At 35.7% G+C, this 20687-nt stretch overlaps 1 protein-coding gene across 1 annotated transcript in view; it reads left to right on the top strand.

Moving 5' to 3' along the window:
- Window positions 1-20687, top strand: part of CC2D2B (coiled-coil and C2 domain containing 2B) — a 161469-nt gene that overhangs the window by 25325 nt on the left and 115457 nt on the right. Inside the window, exons 9-10 of the mRNA XM_037803884.1 lie at window positions 4635-4844; window positions 9650-9747. Coding sequence (XP_037659812.1) covers window positions 4635-4844; window positions 9650-9747 — 308 coding nt within the window. The remainder of the gene's footprint in view (window positions 1-4634; window positions 4845-9649; window positions 9748-20687) is intronic.

Genomic DNA, 20687 nt, shown 5'->3' with positions numbered 1-20687 from the left:
GGAAATAGTACCTCTCTAAATAACTATAGGATTTTATTCTTTATTCTGATGCTTTAAACTTGTGATTTACTTCTGCCCTTCCAGTAATTAAATGCCTTCTGTAATTAGTGCTTTTCCTTTACAATTTTTTTACTACTAGCATGTAGTAGACACTGAATGAATGTGCTTCTATTATTTGTAATAGGATCCAATACTTCAGTAGCTGTGAACTTCAGTAGGTCCTGGTCTAATCTAGAAAGACAGACACCAGTTGGCTAGCATAATCTTAGAAGATCTTATTTTCTGCCTGTTGCCTGTCACACCATGAGAGACTGGCAGTGTCTCTGCCCCATCCTGGTTGTGCCAGTTTGAATGTATTATGTCCCCCCAAACACCATTATATTTGATGTAATTTTGTGTGGGTGGACCTATCAATGTTAATTAGATTGTAATTCTTCAAGTGTTTCCATGGAGATGCGCCCCACCTAACTGTGGGTGATGACTGATTGGATAATTTCCATGGAGGTTTTGGCCTGTCCATTTAGGGTGGGTCTGAATTAAATTACTGGAGCACTATATAAGATCAGACAGAAGGAGCAAGCTAGTACAGCCAAGAGGGACACTTTGAAGAAAGCACAGGAGCTGCAGATGAGAGACATTTTGAAGACAGCCTTTGGAAGCAGGCTCTTGCTCCGGAGAAGCTAAGAGAGGACAAATGCCCCAAGAGCAACCAAGAGTGACATTTTGAAGAGGACCTGTGGCCTAGAGAGGAACAGCCTGGGAGAAAGCCATTTTGAAACCAGAACTTTGGAACAGACGCCAGCCACGTGCCCTCCCAGCTAACAGAGGTTTTCTGGACACCATTGGCCATCCTCCAGTGAAAGTACCTGATTGCTGATGTGTTACCTTGGACACTTTATGGCCTTAAGACTGTAACTGTGTAACCAAATAAACCCCCTTTTATAAAAGCCAATCCATCTCTGGTGTTTTGCATTCTGGCAGCATAAGCAAACTAGAACACTGGTTCAGAGTGAAATACATTTACGCAGATTTTATACATTACCCCCACACCCAACATTAATATATCTTTTCTGGTTTTCCCCAGTTCAGTTGCTATATAAATCCCCCTTCATTTTAAAAAAAAAATTTAAAAGAATAAAAGAAGAAGAAGGGAAAACTACTGGTATTTATGTTATGTTCTTTGATATATTATGTGGCATGGCTTCTAGGCTTTCTAGTAACACTTTATTTTACTTAATTTTGCATGTAGTAAAAACTCAGGATATGACAGAGATATTCTAACAGAATTATTTGGAATCATTGCTCCTGGGGAGAGAGGTCCTTGAAACAGTGACAGTTTGTTAAATGAATGAGTGAATATTTGAGTGACTGAACAAACAAATGCATAATAAATGGTAAAGGCATAATTTACAATTTTTGGAGAAATACTAAAAATAGCTACTAGATCTCTATTAACACCTTTGTAACCACCTAGAATCCCAAGTTGGAGACCACTGGGTTGGATAAGTAATTTTCCTCTAGTACATCTGTTCTAGCTTCATCCAAACACAATTTCAGTATTTCGTGGAATCTTAGAATTAGACATAAATGTAAAAGTCACCTTGCCAAAGCTCCAAACAGAGTATTCAAATTCATTTTGTAGCATCCTTAACAGATGGATTTTTTTTTTATCAGACAAATGCTTCTGCTTTCCTTTCTCTTCTTTTGTCTTCTTCACATTTTTACTCTGCCAGCCAGCCTTGGAGACAAAGCTGTTTGGGGGTTTCTCACAAGAAAGAAAGAAATTTAAGGGCAACTGAAGCAGAGATAATAAGCCGCCTAAATGTCAGAGTCCTCTCTTTGCTGCTGTCTCTGCCAGGTACTTTAACATCTTGTACCTCAGCTACCCCAAGTCCTGTTTGACGGCTGCTTGCTGATTAGTTTGCCCGACCATTTAACTGTGCCTTTCACTGTACTCCCTCTTCTGGCACTTCTCTTTTATGTTTACATAGATTTTACACATCCCACCCAGCTTGGATGCCTTTGTGCTTTAACCTGGCCTTTGATTCGTTGTTGCCTAGATCTTTGGCTTTTGGTGTAAAACACTTATCTGGTTCTTCCAGTCCACTTTATCCTGAGTCAGTCACTGCTCATACATAACCAGTGTCTCAGGTAGCTTACTGCCTCCCGAGAGAATCCATTCCAGTGTTAGACAGTTATAATTGTTTATTGTGTTTTCTTGTTGAATTAAAATCTGCCTCCTGAAATGATATATTTGCAGGAACCCCTGGGGAAGATGTATAAATGTTAGACTTCCCCACCTGGATTGTTACTGGTGTTCTCTCAAATGTTGAGGACTGACATTTGGTATGATGGGCCCTCGATCTTGGGGCGTGCCCTTGTGAAGCTTGTTGCTGCAGGGGAGAGGCTGAACCTACTCGTAATTATGCCTAAGACTCTCTCCAGAGAACGTCTTTATTGCTCAGATGTGGCCCCCCTCCTCATCTCTAAGCCCACACAGCAGGTGAACTCACTGCCCTCCCCCCATGTGGGATTTAACTCCCAGGGTATAAATCTCCCTGGCAAGGTGAGACATGACTCCTGGGGATAAGCCTGGACACAGAATCATGGGATTGAGAAAATGTTCTTGACCAAAAGAGGGAAGTGAAATGAAACAAAAAGTTTCAGTGGCTGAGAGATTTTAAATGAAGTCGAGAGGTCACTCTGGAGGGCATTCTTATGTGCTATATAGATATCCCTTTTTAGTTTTTAGTATATTTGAATAGCTAGAAGGAAATACTTGAGGCTGTTGAACTGCAACCCAGTAGCCTTGATTCTTGAAGATGATTACGTAACCATATAGCTTACATGGTGTGACTGTGTGATTGTGAAAGCCTTGTAACTCATACTCCCTTTATCCAGTGTATGGACAGATGAGCAGTAAAACGGGGACAGCAATTAAATTAATAAAGGGGGTGGGGGGGTTGGGGGGATGGGATGTTTTGTGTGTTTTTTTTTACTTTTATTTTATTATTTTAATTTTTTTGGAGTACTGAAAATGTTAAAAAATTCTGGTGATGAATACACAACTATATGATGGTATGGTGAATAATTGTACACTGTGGATGATTGTAGGGTATGTGAATATATCTCAATAAAACTGTATTAAAAAAATCTGTCTCCTGATCACTTCCACTCCTTGTTCAACCATAAAGATCTCACAAAGTAGCTCACCTCTGTAACAGCATTTCAAAAGCCTACAGTCACCTCCCCCTTTAGTTTTTGCTCTCCAATCTAAATAAACTCACTTCCCTGGACAGTTGTTAGATACTGTTATCTCAGTTGCCGCCTTCTAGCTTCTGAGCACCACAAATACTAGGTACGGACTAGAACAGGATCAAAAGGCAGAGGCTTGTATCACTCCACTAGAAACCCAAAGCAAGTAAGCAACGCAGTCATTCAACCAGCACTGAAGGTTCTTAACAAGACAGGCATCTCTACATAGTAACTTTAATTTCCAAAAGTTCATTTATAATTTGGTGTTTAAAACTTAAAATGTTTTTTCTCTTTGTGTTTTTAGCTGGCTGACAACCAGCTTACCAATTTACTACATCTAGTAGGTAGAATCAAGAGCAAGTTCTCCCTTCTGAGTTGACCCTTATACAGAAAATCCTTACTAGCTATGGATAAAACAAAAGCAAGAGTTATGGCTGCCTCCTGCCTTCCTTCAACCCAGTGCAGAAGGAATAGTACGGAGGTAGAGATGTAGACATCAGACCACAGCCTGAGTCCTTGAGAAGCTTTGGGTCTGTCACACCATGTCAGGGGCAGGACAGCAATTCTGTCAATGTAACAGCAGGTGTATCAGCGATGACACAGACCAGAGGGCATGATCGAGAGAGAGGGCCCAGAGCACTCCTTTTTGGTGGCTGCAGCAGTCATTGCTCTTTTTGAGAGTGGCTAGGCATTCATGAATTAGGTCACACATGCTAAACAACCAGTCTCTCAAATTAAATCACTAAAAACTGAGTATACTCATATTCAAGCATAGCATTTGTACTTAAATTTGAAGTAGTGCTTATAATATAAGGCCTTTGTGCATCAACTAATTTGGGAGCTATCTGGTGTCAAAATGGAGCCAGTTCTCATTTGGGAAAAGTGGTCTCCTTATAAGGTAGCATTTGCTTAGAGGGCCCAGGCCCCTCAAAGAAATTTTCCAGGGAATCACCAACATATTTACTTAGGAACAGTGTTTTAATAAGTGTTTATCATTTAACTCGAGCCCACAGATGACCCTTAGGTCATTATGCTAGTTGAACTACTGACTCAGCAGATGTAAACACAATTTGCCATAGTATTCCTATGGAAAATTATTTAGGGGCATATAACTTGAAAGTCCAGCCTCCTCCAGCACATAATAGTGAGGTAGATGGCAATAATTTATAGCAAAATGAGTAAAATGCTGGGATATAAATATATCTTATCAAATTATGTGCCATAATATCAAGGAAGAAGAATCAAATTATTGTTTTTTTTATTTTCTGTATTTTTTAGTTTTCCTACAATGAACATGTTGCTTTTATAAGGAAAAGTTATTTGTAATTTCAAAATAAATAGAATCAAAGTAACATTGTTTACATATTTTTTGTTAAAAGGCTGTAAAACCTGATCTAGAAAGCTCTATTAGGAACAAAATGGAAGGCCAAAAAGAAATGTACCAGTTAGATCTCAACATTGTGGGTTTACAATTCAGCCATCATCCTCTTTTCAATCAAGAACAAGTATTATGTGCTAGACTGCTCCAACTTTATGAGTGCTTTCAGAGCAGGCAGCAACAGAAGTTACCTCAACTGCTTTATGAGAAGGTAAGAATGGCTTCTGTGACATTTATAGAGCTAAATATTTAATATTGAGAGAGAAAACAAAATTATTAGGAAAAGCAAGTTCTCATAAAACATCTTCCCTTAACACTTTAAATACTTAACCAATTGTAACAATGATTTGATTTCAGTATGTCTGAAAATAAATTGTAGAAGTTGTCTGGCCAGGGAGGCAGCCTCAAACATCTTGCAGGATATTTAGCACTTTTAAGTGGTTTACCAATCAGTGGTATTCTTGGTTCTATGACTCAGAAGAGTATGTGAAATGATTATTTGAAATGCCTTTCCACTCTCCTATGATTAATGATTAATTAATGTAGAGCCATGTGGCTGTTCTAAGTCTTGAATGAACTGTTTTGATAAAGATACTAGAGATCTTGAATCTCTTATCAAATATGAAGGATCTTGGTCTGAGGAGAACTAATCCAAGTAGTCATCTAATGATATCATAAAGGGTTACATAAAGTCTGAAAAGAAATCAAAGGAGTACCCACTGATTATTTTTATGAATTTGTACCTCTCATTGAAACTCTCTGTTCACTTTCTGATGAATGAGTATTTTGTAAACTACTGCTCCTGAAAAGGTATTTTGATGTTTTCATTCAGCTATAAATACATTTGTACTAAATACCTATTAAGGTAATCCATTAAACATTCATGCCTGATGAAGTCACTCACATATTCCAATAAACTGGAAAGTATCCCTTAATATAACTGTTTTTAAAAATACAAGTGCAAAAACCACAGGACTTCATCCATTTGATTGAATTTTCATGTAGGAATTATATGGAAGAACTTAAAGATGATGACCATGCATTAACAAAGTCAGGATGTTTCCTAAAGCAAGTATTGAAAATTCTAAATATTGCTTTCAGTATAATTATGGCCACTATTTTTATTAATGGAGAAATCAACTCTGAAATTATGATGCAGGTCATTGGAAAAGTGATTTGATTTACAGATTTATACTTTTACAGATAATTTCTCAAAAGTATGTATAATTATTAAAGTCTCATCTAACAATGTCAGATTTATTTCATTATAGTACTATTAATGTATTTAAAGACTCTAGATTTGTTTTTCGTGTAGCATGGCTCTCTGCATAAAATAAGAACATTTGGGGATCATTATTTGCAACATCCTTCAGTATTATTATGTTTATATTTATTATTATTATATTTATATTTGTTTATCATTTTTATTCCTTAGGAGTTAAAAGTAATTTCTTAGTTTATTTTTACTTTTCTTCAGTTTATTCTCTTATGTGAATGTAAACATTTTCTCCAATCTCTCAGTAAATTTTTAAAAGAGAAATTTGGTAGGCAATGTATGTTTCCTTTTCTGAAAGAGAAGAGCAGAGGGGAGGAGGAGGAACAGCTAGGTGTTGCAGTGTTTCCATTGGCCTTCTACAAAAATATAGATTTGTTTAAAGATATAATTTATGTATCCTTTTAGTCATTGGTGTGAAATGCTGTAGTAGTGAGAGACTCAGTGTCATCCAAGGAATTTTTAAACTGCAGTATCCTTTATGTGAATGTGAACTTCCCTTTACAAAGAACAAAGAGAAATGTTGCAGGTATTATAAGAGACTAGAGAGGATGGTCTGCTGGATAGACTTTTGCCGTTTTTCCTCTAGTTTTGAAAAAAATGTAAGTAATACACAAATACATTCTCACTGGAAAAGACTCAGTATAGAGGTATCAAAGGGTGAAAGTCCAACTTCATTCTACACCTCATGATTTGGAATACAACTTTTTTCCATGTATTTCTATACACATATATCCTCATTGTTTTTAACATTAACTGGTATAATGGCATGAAAGAAAGTATATTTTATACCTCATCATCTTGCCTAGCTTAGTCATAAGTTCCTCTTTTGAGCAACCACCCCAGTTAGCCCTGCCCTGGGCATAACCATCACTAGCAAGGCCTGTGTCTCCAAGGGCTTGAATGATACAAAAGCTGCCCTTTGTTTCTCCAAATGGCCTTTGCCACTTCTGCTTTTTGCAGTGTTTAGTTTAAAACTGCCAATTCCAAGTCTCCATGGGAAAGCCCTCCCCTCTGGGTCAAATAAAGGCAAGAGCCCAGGACCTGCCTGTGCTCTTTCTCTTCCTCCCTCCACTAACCCTCACAGAGCTTAACTTAGGTAAGCGTCAGGCCCCTTCACTCCCCTCATTTCCCTGCTCCCCGCCCAAGCCCTTTGATCTAACAAAGATGTTGTTTCATGCTGTCTCCTATCACCCTAAGAACTTCCATATAACATCCAAAACAACTGGACTTTACCATATGTATTATTTGGAAACTTGTGTTTTGTTTTAATGCTGTATCTTGGAGCTTTTTCCATTTAATGCTGTATCTTGGAGCTTTTTCCATAATATAGCTGTATTTTAATTTACTTAATCACTTCCCATACATGACACTTAGGTCATTTTTGAATTTTTATGATTACGGAAAAGCAGTGAACACTCTTGTATGTAATTATTTGAGCACACATGTGAGTATTTCTGTAGGATAGCCAAGAAGTGAAATTGCTTGGTATATGCAGTTTAAATTTTGTTAGAGTGATGAATTGCCTTTCCAAAAAAAGTTTGGCTGTTTGAATTTCCACTGGCAGTATAGAACAAAGCTCACTTCTCAGGGCCATTGACAGTATTTGATATTATTTGCCCGTTTATTTTTGTTGCTTTATTTATCTTTAATGTTCTGGATATAAATCCATAAAAGATGTATGCCTTTAAAATATGTCTTATTTATTTTTGTCCTAGTCTGTTTCTTGTTTTTTAACTTCAATATTTATATCTTTTGGCAAACATTTTTAATTTTTATGAGGTCAAATCTTTCAGTCTTTTCCCTTGTGTATTTGAGGATTTGCTATTTGCTTCCTAAGTTTCCTAAGACCTTCTTTTACCCCAAGTGTACCAGTAATTACCTTGGTTGCAATTCACAGAAAACTCCATCTCAATCGTTTTAAATAATAAGGAAAATGCATTACCTCATATATCAAAAGTCCCAAGTTAGGGCAGTATTAAAGTTGGTAAATTTGGTGGCTCAACAATATCATCAACCACTCTGGCTTTTCTGTATTCCTAGTCTTGCATCTTTAGCATGTTGACTTTCTTAGTTCCCCACATGGTCACAGAGTGACTGTTCCAGTTCAAGGCATGCCAGCAAGAGACAAAATTACCAGCATAGGATCTCTTTTTGAGGGCCTGCTCTCCTTCACCAGCGCCCCCCCCCCCCCCGCAGCAGTTTCCCTCACATGTCTCATTGGCTAGCATTATATCACATGATCATGCCTAAGGCCAGTCATTGGCAAGAAGAATGAAATTCCTAAAAATTGCTAGACTAATCAAGATTTACCTCTGAAATACATGGGAGACAATTGAGCAATTGCACAAAATTGGGGTTCTGCAAGCCAAGAAAAATGTATATTGTTGCAATGCTTTTTTAAAATGTATTAATACTTCTTTATACTTAAAGTGTTGTTGAAATACTTAAAAATCCAAGTATTGTTGCACAGGCAACCAATACTGTTTTCCAAATCCAAGTTTTAAAGATACTGTTCCATATATTCCTCTATTACATATATAATATATGTGTGTGTATATATGTAACTTATATATATATATAATTAGTAATTTCTAGCCTTTTATTCTGTCTAGAGTTTATATTTGTGTCTTGTGTGAGGTCAGGTTTCAACTCAACTTCTTCCCCTTAATGATTAGTTTATTACCCAAACATCATCATTTCCCTATTGATTTACATGCTATCTTTATCCAAAACCAGATTCAAATATTTACATAGATTTGTTTAAGGACTATCTATTCCACCAGATAGTGGAGTATTCTGCCAGTGTTGGTGTATATTGGCCTAGTCCTGCCCTCATTAAATCACTGTATTTAATTATTAAATTATGATATGTATGAGAACAAGGGCTCTCTCATTATTGTTCTTTTCAAGGATATTTTTGGCTATTCTTATAGATTTGAGCCTCCATATGTCAACTTCTGTTTTTGAAATCCTATTATCATTTTGATTGGGATTGCATATTGTTATATTAATTTTGAAAGAATTTTTATCTTTATAAAATTGATTTTCCTTATTCATGAATACAGTATGTCTTCCCATTTGTTTAGGTCCTCCCTAATGTCTTCCAGTAAAGTTTATATCCATTGACTCTAGGCTTAGAGTTTCCACGAACTGACCCCACCTATGCAACACATTTGTCCTCTATATGTATTAAGATACAGTTTCCTCCAGTTTTATTTCTCTCTGGATATTACTTTGTTTCATACCTTCTGCAGTTTATCTACTTCTCTTGATTTTATTTTTTTCTTGTTTTCTTAGGTTATGCATTTATTCTTTTACAGAGAGATACAGATGTAGACATAGGTATACATACAGTTATATAGATATGGATGTGATAATGTCTCTGGAAATAGATGAAGACAGAGAGATAGTAGAAATCTTTTCCATATCCATGGGATTTTAGATAGCAGTTAAGATGGATACCCATGCTCAATCTACCATCTTGATCTGCTGGCATTTCTTTATAGTAATTGATGAACTGATTGCCTAATATATTCAAATTAGGGTATTTATTGCTTATTCAGATATTGAGAGCTTTCCTCAGTTCTGCCCCAAGGTCCTTACATGAAATATATTTTGGAAGACAAGGTAGCAATACACAAAAAGTTATATCCTTCTGCTCTGTTGTACACATCTAGATCTACCGGTGAGTTGGGATGATGGTAACAGATGGATGAAAAGAGCTGTTTTCTTTGTTATAGCTTAAAGCACTGACTGATGCTACCAAATTAGCAAATGAAAATTCAGAAATAAATCAGCTGTCCAGAAAATCTTTACAAGATTATTATTGGCAGATAAGGTAGGTTTGGGGCTATTTATATATTCATCAGGAATTTATTAAGTAACTTCTTTAGACAGAGTGGTGCACTTGGTATGGAAGGTATAAAATAAGAAAAGAACAAGATCCCTACTCTTTAGGTAATTACAAAAATGGCACCAACATCACAAAGTATTTAAGACCTATTTTTTGTGTAAAAACTTCACAGAAGTGCCACGTGAAAATAGTTGTTGTTTTAATATCTATTAAGAAAACACATATTGATGAAAAACTAAGAATTCACTAATATTTTTAAATTGACTTATGTTAATCTTGAGTATTTGAGAATTAGTGCATATTACATATGTGCAGGATCTATTATTAACTTAGTTTAAAGACAATACTTAATGAACATAGAATTTAAAGATTGCTACAAAAATCATGGTCCACAAGTCAGAAACAATTGGCTTATAGACTAGTAGGGAAGAAGTAGTTAGGAAGGCATGAAATAACTTTTAAAAAATTTTTAAAATATCTTTTTCCCATCCTGCTCTCCCCTCCATTCCTTCTGATACTGCTTTATTTTAGGTGTTTATCTCATAGACTGACTACTCAAATAGTCTTCTAAAATGCCTCTCTTTAAGCCATACTCCATACTGAAAGTTGTATTTTTCTGAAATAACTTTTTCAATGTCTCCCTATTATCTCCAAGATAAAATACAGTAGCTTTAGCATGATCTGTAAGGTCCTACAGAGTCTAACTCCTGCTACTTCACCAGCTTCATGTTAAGTCTTTCTGCACTTGAATTTTGTAGTTCCTTTCTCTAATTAACATATGCTGTCTAATAATTCTCTTTCTTTGTTTTAATGTTTCTTATTTCTGGAATGTTCTTTCATCCATTTTCTGCCTAACGCTTTGTCAATCTACAAATTTTATTTCATGTTACTTCTTCAGGGAGGCTTTTATTTGCCCATTAAATTAGGTTAAATTCGCTTTCTCACATAGCACTATGTATTTCACATTTTGTAACCCTCATCCTGTTACTTGTTCAGTCTTTTTCCCTCCTGGGATGCTAGTTCCCAGCACTTAAAACAGTGCCAGCCATACAATAGACATCTATTATGTATTTATTTATTTGAATTGTCATATACTCTATAAAGTCTTTCCTTGCTGTTGCTGCCTACCATTCTCTAACTTATGTGGACTTATATCATAACACATTTTATTGCATCGACTAGTTTACTATCTATAAGCTTCTTGATCACAGAAAGCTTGTCTTTTTATCTCTTTATTCTCACTTGACCAGCATAGTGTCTGGCTTTTAGTAAGCACCCAATAAGTGTTTATTGAATGAATGAATAAATAGCCTTCTTTTTTCTAGCGTAATGTCAGACCAGAGTCCCTCAATGACTTTCTCAATGAAAAAAACTAAAAATGTCTGATAAACACAAAAACCATCTTTATGAATGTACTGCTGAGATGACAAGAAGGTAAAGAATATATAAAAGCTACAACAAAGTGAAAGGAAGAATTCTAGAAAATTAGGGAGAGGTAAAGTTAGCTTTCACAGTGAGAGTATTTGTTAAACACTAGTAATTTTGAGCTGTTATTCAAATGGCTTCATAGGGTGTTGAAGGCAGAAGTTAAAGCCAAATTTAGCCTAATTGGAAAGTCTAACAAGAGATAACTATAAACAGAAGTTAAGCGTTATGAAAAGAAGAATGAAAAGGGGATAACAAAGAAACTTGTCTTTGACCATGAGACTAGAGAGAAGGGAAAAATTCTCCTTTGAAAATCCATAATCACAAACCACACTTCATGAAGATTTAGGACCTAAATTCACTCCATGGCATCTAAAATCTCAGGTTTAGAATTGAACTTCAAACGGTCCCAGTTTGGTAGAGATACCAGACAATTTAAAACACAAATATGTATCCTTTCCAGAAGAGTACAAGTTTAACCCTAGCACAGAGATTTTCCACAGATGTAAAGTTCTAAGGAATATGAACTTACAATAAAAAATTCGCAACCACTTCTCCCATCACAAAAATGCAAAGACACCATGAGCAAGAGACAGCAGAAATAATCTGACTCACACAAGCAAAGACTTAAAATAATTTAATTATAAGATACAGAAGATAAAATAACTTTAACATGATTTAAAAATAAAAGGCAAGCTTGAAAATAAGATTAAAAAATTAATAGGGGTTGACAAAGAGGGTAGCATAGCATGCTCCAAGGTGCTGTTCCTCAAGCATCTTTGAACAACTAGCAAAAAGTGGCAAAGCCATCTTCCTGAAAATTCCAGGAAACATTTAAAGTGTTGTAATAACTGGACAAGTGCAAAATGAAGAAAAATCAGCTTTAAGCACAGTAGGAGAAGGTCCTGGTGCCCTTATTGGCCACACCCCCACTCTCTCTCCAGCATGGTGTAAAGCAAGCTGTGCTCCTACTGTGGGTCCTTGGCCTTCTTCTGGTGGGAGCAGAATAACCACTATTCCTGTACTGGGGTGCCTGTAGGTCAGGTATGAATCAATTGGGTGGCAGCCTAAAAGATTGAACCGGGACACTTGGACACTTGCCCTGCTGGCAAAAGCACTTGCAGATAGTTAAAGTATTGTAAGAAACAATTAAGTCAAAGAATTCTGGGGCAGAGGATTGTTTGCTTTAAATCTTATTATAGAACACCTGGGAGGGAAAGAAAGTTTATTTCATAGGGAATAGAGAGTGCATTTGAATTCTTACAAGCAGGGGAATTTCTAAGGCCATGAGCAATCACAGGTCCAGGACAAGATGCAGGCTCAGAAAAGGCAGAGGTAACTCTGCACTTTATGTTCACCTTGGGCTGATCTTCTTGATAGGAGGGTTAAAGTCTGAGGGAGTGCACTAGCCAACACAGAGCCAATTTGCCAAGACTGTGAAAGGTAGTTTTTATATTGGTTTGTTTGTATTGGTTAATTCCTCGCATTTACAGAAATCTCTTTCATGTCACTAACTTGATAAAAACTTAAGAAACAGACAGCTCAGGAGCTAAATTCCACAGTTAACACTTTAAATATTAAAATGTACAGTGTGCAAGAAAAGATTTAAAGACAAACAAAGAAACAGGAAATGATGACCCATCTAGAGAAACAAGATAAAAATCCAGAAACTATCCACAAGTAAGGCCAGCTTTGGGTATGCTAGACAAAGACTTGAAAGAAAGATCCTTGCTATACTTAAGGAGATAAAGGCAAACAGAGAGAAAGAACTAAAGGTTATCAGGAAAACAATGAATAAGTAGTATGAAAATCTCAATTAATATGTAGAAATTTTAGAAAGGAACCAAACAAAAATACTGGAATTAAAGACCACGGTCATGGAAATGAAAAGTTCTCTAGAGGGTTTAACCAGCAGATTGGAGTTGGTAGAAGAAAGAATTGGTTGAACTCAAAGACAAACAAACTGTAATGATTAGGCTGAGAGCAGAAAGAAAAAGAATGGGGAAAAAAAGGTGAACAGAGCCAAAGACACCTGTGGGACAGCATCAAGCATGTGAATATATATGCATTATGGGAATTCCAGAAGTAAAATAAATATAGAAGGGAACAGAAATAAAATTCAAAGAAATAATGGCAGAAAACTTCCGAAATTTAACAGAAGGCATTAATGTACATACTCAAGAATCCCAGTGAACCCCAAACAGGCTAAACTAGAAGAGAACCGTGTCTAGACACACAGTGGTCAGACAATCGAATGCCAAGGACGAGGAGAGGGTTCTGAAGTCTGCAAGAGAAAAAGCAACATGTTATACACAAGGGAGTCCCAGTAAGATTAATTCCCAGTTTCTCCTCAGAAACCATAGAGGAAAGGAGGCAGCAGGATGAAATCTTTAAAGTTCTGAAAGAAAACAATTACCAACCAAGAATTTTATATCTGGAAAGACGGTCTTTTGAAAATGAGGGAGAGATGAAAACATTCCCAGATAAATAAAAAATGAGGGAGTTCGCCACCACTAGCCCTGCAAGCAGTTCTAGAGGGAGTTCTTCAGACTGAAAGGAAAGATCACTAGATAGTGGATCAAAGCAGCATAAAAAATGGTAAAGGTAATCATATGGGTAACTATAAATGGCAGCATTATTGTATTGTATTTTTGGTATGTAACTCCACATTTTACTTCTTATAAGTTCTGAAATTCAATTGTATCAAAAGTAATGATAAATATATGGTTAATAGTGTAAGTATATGCTATTGAAGTTAAGTTAGTGTTTCAGTTTGCTAAAGCTGCCAGAATGCAATATACCAGAAGTGGGTTGGCTTTTAAAAATGGGGATTTATTAAGTTACCCATTGTTACAATTATAAGGCCTTGAAAAAGTCCAAATTAAGGCATTAACAAGAGGGTACCTTCTATGAAGAAAGGCTGCTGGCGTCTGGGGTTCCTCTGTCAGGTAGCAAGGCACATGGCTGATGTCTGCTGGTCCTTTGCTCCCAGGTTTCATTGCTTTCAGCTTCTGATTCCAGTGGCTTTCTCTGTGAGCATCTGTGGCTTCTCACCTAGCATCTCCGGGGTGTTTCTCTCTCTCTGCTCTCTTCCAAAGTCTCTGCCTTTTATCCTCTCAAAAAGGACTCCAGAAAAGGACTAAGGCCCACCTTTAACGGGCTGGATCACATCTCAACTGAAACAACCTAACAAAAAGGTCCCACTCATAATAGATCTGTACCCACAAGAATGGATTAAAAGAACATGACTTTTTCTGGGGTACAAAACAGCTCCAAACTACCACAGTTGGTGTCAGATCAAACATAATTGTTATGGATTTATAATGTTAAATTTAAGCACCATGGTAACCACAAATAAAATTTAGGAAAAACATACAGAAAGAAGTGAGAAAGGACTCAAAAGGGTACAACAACAACAAAAATCAAATAAATATGAAAGTAAGCATTAATGGAAGAACTGAGGGACAAAAAAGGTATAAGAATTACAAAGACCAAATAGAAAATGGCAGAAGAAAGTCTGGCATTATCGCTAGTTACTTTAATGGAAATGAATTAAACTCTTCAGCCAAAAGGCAATGGTGGCAGAATGGATTAAAAAAAAAAAAGTGTGACCCAACAATATGATGTTTACAAGAAACCCACCTTAAATTAAAAGACACAAATAGGTTGAAAGTGAAAGAATGGAAAAATCTTATATACCCTGTAAATAGTAACCCAAAGAGAGCTGGGGTACCTATACAAATATGGTATAAAATAGACTAAGTAAAAAAAAGTTATAAGGGACAAAGAAGGTCACTATACACTGAAAAAGAGTCAATTCACTAAGAAGACATAATTATAAAAACACACACACATATATATGCATGTATACACAAAACTAACAGCAAAGCCCCAAAATATATGAAGCAAATATTGATAGATTGGTCACTACATACAGAAAAAGAGTCAATTCACCAAGAAGACATAATTATAAATATATATACACACACACACACACACACACAAAAAAAAAACTAACAGCAAAGCTCCAAAATATATGAAGCAAATATTGATAGATTGGTTTTACATTAGTAGAGGAAGACTTCAATATACCACTTTCAGTGATAGAATATCTGGACAGAAGGTGAATGAGGATATAGAAGTCTTGAACAATACTCTAAACCAAGTGAACCTAACAGACACATGTAGAACACTTTTACCTAACAGCAGCAGAATACATATTCTTCTCTAGTGCAAATGTATCATTCTCCAGGATAGTCGTGTTAGATCACAAAACAAGTCTCAATATTAAAAAATATTGAAATCATGCAATGTATCTTCTTTTACCATAATGGAGTGAAGCCAGAAATCAGTAACAAGAACAGGAAAATTCAAAAATATGTGGAAATTTAACAATATTCTCATGAAACAACCAAGTGAAACTGGGAAATATCTTGAGGAAAATGAAAACACAACATACCAAAACTTATGAGAACAGCAAAGGCAGTGCTGAGAGGGAGATTTATAGCTCTAAATACTTACATTATAAAAGAAGAATGATCTCAAATCCGAGACCTAACCTCACAACTGGAGGGTCTAGAAAAAGAGGCTCAAACTAAACCCAAGGTGAGCAGAAGGAAGGAAATAAAGATTAGGGCAGAGATAAATGAAACAGAGAACCAAAAAATATATAGAAGCAGTGAAACCAAAAGTTGGTTCTTAGAAAAAATCAGTAAAATCCAAAAACCCTTAGCAAGACTGACAAGGGAAAAAAGAGAACACAAAAAACTAAAATGAAAAATGAAATGGGGGACATTACTTCTGACCCCACAGAAATAAAAAAAGATCATAAGAGGATACTATGAACAACTGTATGCCAACAAGTTAGATAACCTGGATTAAATGGGCAAATTCCTAGAAACACAGACTACCTACACTGACTGAAGAAAATATAGAATGTCTCAGCAGACCAAGAACAAGTGTAAATATTGGATTAGTAATCAGAAACCTCCCAACGAAGAAAAGCTCAGGACAGATTGTTTCACTGGTGAATTTTACCAAATATTTCAAGAATGATTAATACTTGTCCTACTCAAATGCTCCTCTAAATGGAAGAGGAGGGAACATTTCCTAACTTAATCTATGAAGCCAACATCACCCTAATAACAAAGCCAGATGAAAGATACCACAAGAAAAGAAAATTATAGACCAATATTCCTTAGAAATATAGAGGCAAAAATCCTCTACAAGATACTAGCAAACAGAATCCAACAGCATATTTAAAGAATTATACACCATGATCTAGTGAGATTTATCCATGCTATGGTCATTCATAAGAATATTAATGTAATGCAGCCATATTAACAGAACAAAGGGACACAGCCATATGATCATCTCAATTGATGCAGAAAAGGCATTTCACAATATTCAGCCACCCCTTCTTGATAAAAACAGAAAACAGGAATACAAGATATTATAACAGGCATATATGAACAACCCACAGCTTACATCATTCTCAATGGTGAAAGCTTTCCCTCTAAGATCAGGATAAAGACAGAGATGCCCACTGTCACCACTGTTATTCACCCCTGTACTGGAAGTTATAGCCAGAGCAATTAAGCAAGATAAAGGAATAAAAGACATCTAAATTGGAAAAGAAGAAATAAAACTTACCCTGTTTGCAGAAGACATGATCTTATATATAGAAAACCCTGAAAAACACACAATAAAGCTACTAGAGTTACTAAAAAAATTCATTAAAGTGGCAGGGTACAAGAACAACACTCAAAAATCAGTTGTGTTTCTACACACTAGTAGTAAACAATTTGAAGAGGAAATGAAAAAATCCATTTACAAATAGCAACTAAAAGAATCAAATATCTAAGAATAAATTTAACCAAGGATGTAAATAACTTATTCATGGAAAACTATAAAAATTGCTAAAAGAAAGCAAAGAAGACCTAACTAAACAGAAGGATATTATTTTTTCACGGATTGCAAGACTAAATATTGTTACAAATCAATATTGTTACAGAATCAACACCATCCCAATCAAAATTCCAAAAGCCTTCTTTGCAGAAATGGAAAGGCAATCATGAAATTTATATGTGAGGGTTAAGGGGCCCCATAGCCAAAACCATCTTTTAAAAGAAGAATGATTTTCAAGGACTCACACTGCCTAATTTTAAAACTTATTGCAAAGCTACGGTAATCAAAATATCATGATACTTGCACAAGGTCATACGTATAGACCAATGGAATCAAATTGAGAGTTTAGAAATAAACCCTTTCATCCATGGCCAATTGATTTTTGACTGGGATGCCAAAACCAATCAATGGGGAAAGAATAGTCTCTTCAAAAAGCAGTGTTTGGAAAACTGGATTTCCATATGCAAAAAAAAAAAAAAGGCTCCCTACCTCACAGCATACACAAAAGTTAACTCAGAATACATCAAAAACCTAAATATAAGAACCCAAGCTATAAAACTCTTAGAAGAAAATGTAGGGAAACATCTGTGCCTTGTGTTAGGCAATGGTTTCTTAGACTTTACACCAAAAACATGAACAACAAAAGAAAAAAATAGATAAATGAAACCTCATCAAAATTAAAAACTTTTGTACATCAGAGGATTTCATAATGAAAGTAAAAATACAACCAACAGGATGAGAGAAACTATTTGGAAACCACATAACTGATGAGGGTTTAATACCCAGAATAGGTAAAGAAATCCTACAACTTAACAAGAAAAAGACAACCCAGTTAGAAAATGGGCATAAGACTTGAATAGTCATTTCTCCAGAGAAGACCTACAAATGGCCAAAAAGCACATGAAAAGATGCTCAACCTCACTAACCATTATGGAAATGCAAGTCAAAATCACAATGAGATCTCATTTCACAACCACTAGAATGACTGCTTTTTAAATAGTGAATTACAGTTGTTGGAGAGGATGTGGAGAAATAGGAACACTCGTTCATTTTTGGTGGGAATGTAAAGTGGTGCATCCACTGTGGAAGACACTTTGGTGGTTTTTCAGCAAGTTAAGTATAGAATTTCCATATGACCTGGTAATCCCACTTCTAGGTATAATCCCCAAAGAATTGAAAGCAGAGATTTGAACAGATATTTACACACTGATATCCATAGCAACATTATTCACAATTGCCAAAAGATAGAAGCAACACGGGTGTCTGTCAACAAATAAATAAACAAAATGTGGTGTATACCTACAATGGAATACTAGTCAGCCATAAAAAGGAATGAGATTTTGATACATACTACAACAACATGGATGAACCTTGGATGAACCTTGAAGACATCATGTTGAGTAAAATAAGCCAGACACAAAAGGTCAAATACTGTATGAGCTCACTGATATGAAATAATTAGAATAAGCAAGTTCCTAGAGTCATATGCTAGAATACAGGTTACCAGACACTGGGGTGGGGGTATGGAATGCAGAGTTAATGCTTAATTCAGACAGAGTTTATGTTTTGGATAATGGGAGAGTTTTGGAAATGGATGGGTGATAGTAGCACAATACTGAGTGTAGTTAACACCACTGAATTAAATATTTGAATGTAGCTAAAGGGGAAATTTTAGGCTGTGTGTATGTCACTGAAATTATTTTTTTTAAAACAAACATAGAACTGTACAACACGAACATTGACCTAATGTAAACTATGGAGTATAGTCAATAATATAGTTATAACGTATTGTTTCATCAATTGTAAAAAGATACCACACTTATGGAAAGTGTTAATAATAAGAAAAACTAAGTGTCTGAAGGGGGTGCAGTATATTGGGAACTCTGTATTTTCTGCAAGGTTGGTCTGGGGATAGGAACCAGAGTCCTGCAGATGCCAGCAATAAATCTCTCTCATCTTCTTTATCCTCCCCACACTATGTTCATAGACATAAAGCTAATTTTTTTTAATTAGCAAAGAACTAGAAAGTGACATTTGAAAAAGAAAACTAAGAATTAGAGGCATGAAAAATACAGTAACCAAAGTTAAGAACTCAATGGATGGGCTTAAAAATATATTAAACACAAATTATTAGAGATTTATGAGCTGGAAGATAGGTCAAAATAAACTAGCTGGTTGAAGCCCAGAGAGACAAAAGGATGGAAAATTAAAAAGAAAATATAAAAAGAGAATACAGTGACTGTGTCTCATATTTAATTAAATTCTCAGGAAAAGGGAGAGAGAAAATGAAGTGAGATCAGAGTTGAAGAGAACTGAAATTTCCTGAAATGAATGAAACATCAGTCTCAGAATTCAAGAAAAGGATAAATAAAAAGAAATTGACATGGAGAGCACAGGTGCAAAATGGAGGCGCAGAGGCTTTTTACATGTGGCTCCTCCACTAGAAAAATGAATGGGCTGGAAGAAGAGATTGGAATGAACTAAGTGGTATTCCTGGAATCATAATGGACATCTAGAACACTTACAGGAGGGCCACAGGAAGCAAGAGGTTGCCAAGAGTTAAACTTTTATAAGTAAAATGAAACTTAGATGACAGCATGCCCAAGATCACTGAATGGAACTCTACAGACTGCAGGAGAAAGCATGGCCTTGCCGACATCTTGATTGTGGACTTCTCCTCTTCAAAGCTGTGAGACAATAGTGCTTGTTGTTTAAGCCAACCCATTGTGTAGTATCTGTCATAGCAGCCCTGGCAAAAGAAGACAACTCTGATGTCCCCACATTCTGCAAGTCAGCCCAGCACCACTTGGAAATACGAAGAAAACTGACCACAGAGTGAAGTGGGCTACCTCACAAGATTATTTCAAGATTCTTCAGCAAGTGTTGGTCTGTATCATCAGAAAATGTATCATTGCTGAATTAGCATGCCAAAGGAATCATAAGCCTCTCATTGTTTTTCTTCCTCCTGACCCCTCCTGGCCATTTGCTTCATTGCCTCATTCCAGAGTAACTTATCTTGGTTTGAACCAGTTGTGATCTCTCTTTGTTTCTGGCAGCTCAGAGAATATGATTAAAACCTTAAACCCTACAGCTGTAGTTTAATAAAAGCCAGATTTTACCTGGTAAATTAACTTTAACCTCCAGCCCCAGGCACTGTGTGTCTGTATGTAGCTTTTTTTTTTTTTTAAATCATCTTGAAAACTCTTGTTTTAATCCAGTGGTTTCTAATTTAATTATTTTAAAGTAATACAGTTTTTTAAAATACAATAGAATAATAGAATTTTAAAAGGTTTTAAATTAGGAGTAATTTTCATCTTAAAAAAAAGAAATTGACAGCTTGACACATTATAGTGAAGCTATGTGCAATCAAAGACAAAGAGAAAATCTTAAAAGTAGTCAAAGAAAAGAAGGAACTGTGGTTAAACTGATAGTAGAGTTCTTAATAGCAATATTAGAATCCAGAAAACTGTAGAACTGCATTTTACTTAGGCTGAAAGAAAATAATTAGAAATATCCTCCTAGGAAATTATCATTCAGATATCAAAGTAAAATAAAGAAATTTTCAAACAAACAAAGACCAATAGAATTAGCCT

This window comes from Choloepus didactylus, chromosome 15, assembly GCF_015220235.1.
Source record: "Choloepus didactylus isolate mChoDid1 chromosome 15, mChoDid1.pri, whole genome shotgun sequence".
NCBI classification, from domain to species: domain Eukaryota; kingdom Metazoa; phylum Chordata; class Mammalia; order Pilosa; family Megalonychidae; genus Choloepus; species Choloepus didactylus.
Note: the sequence above shows the minus strand (reverse complement) of the source record. Positions and strands in the feature narration are given on the sequence as shown.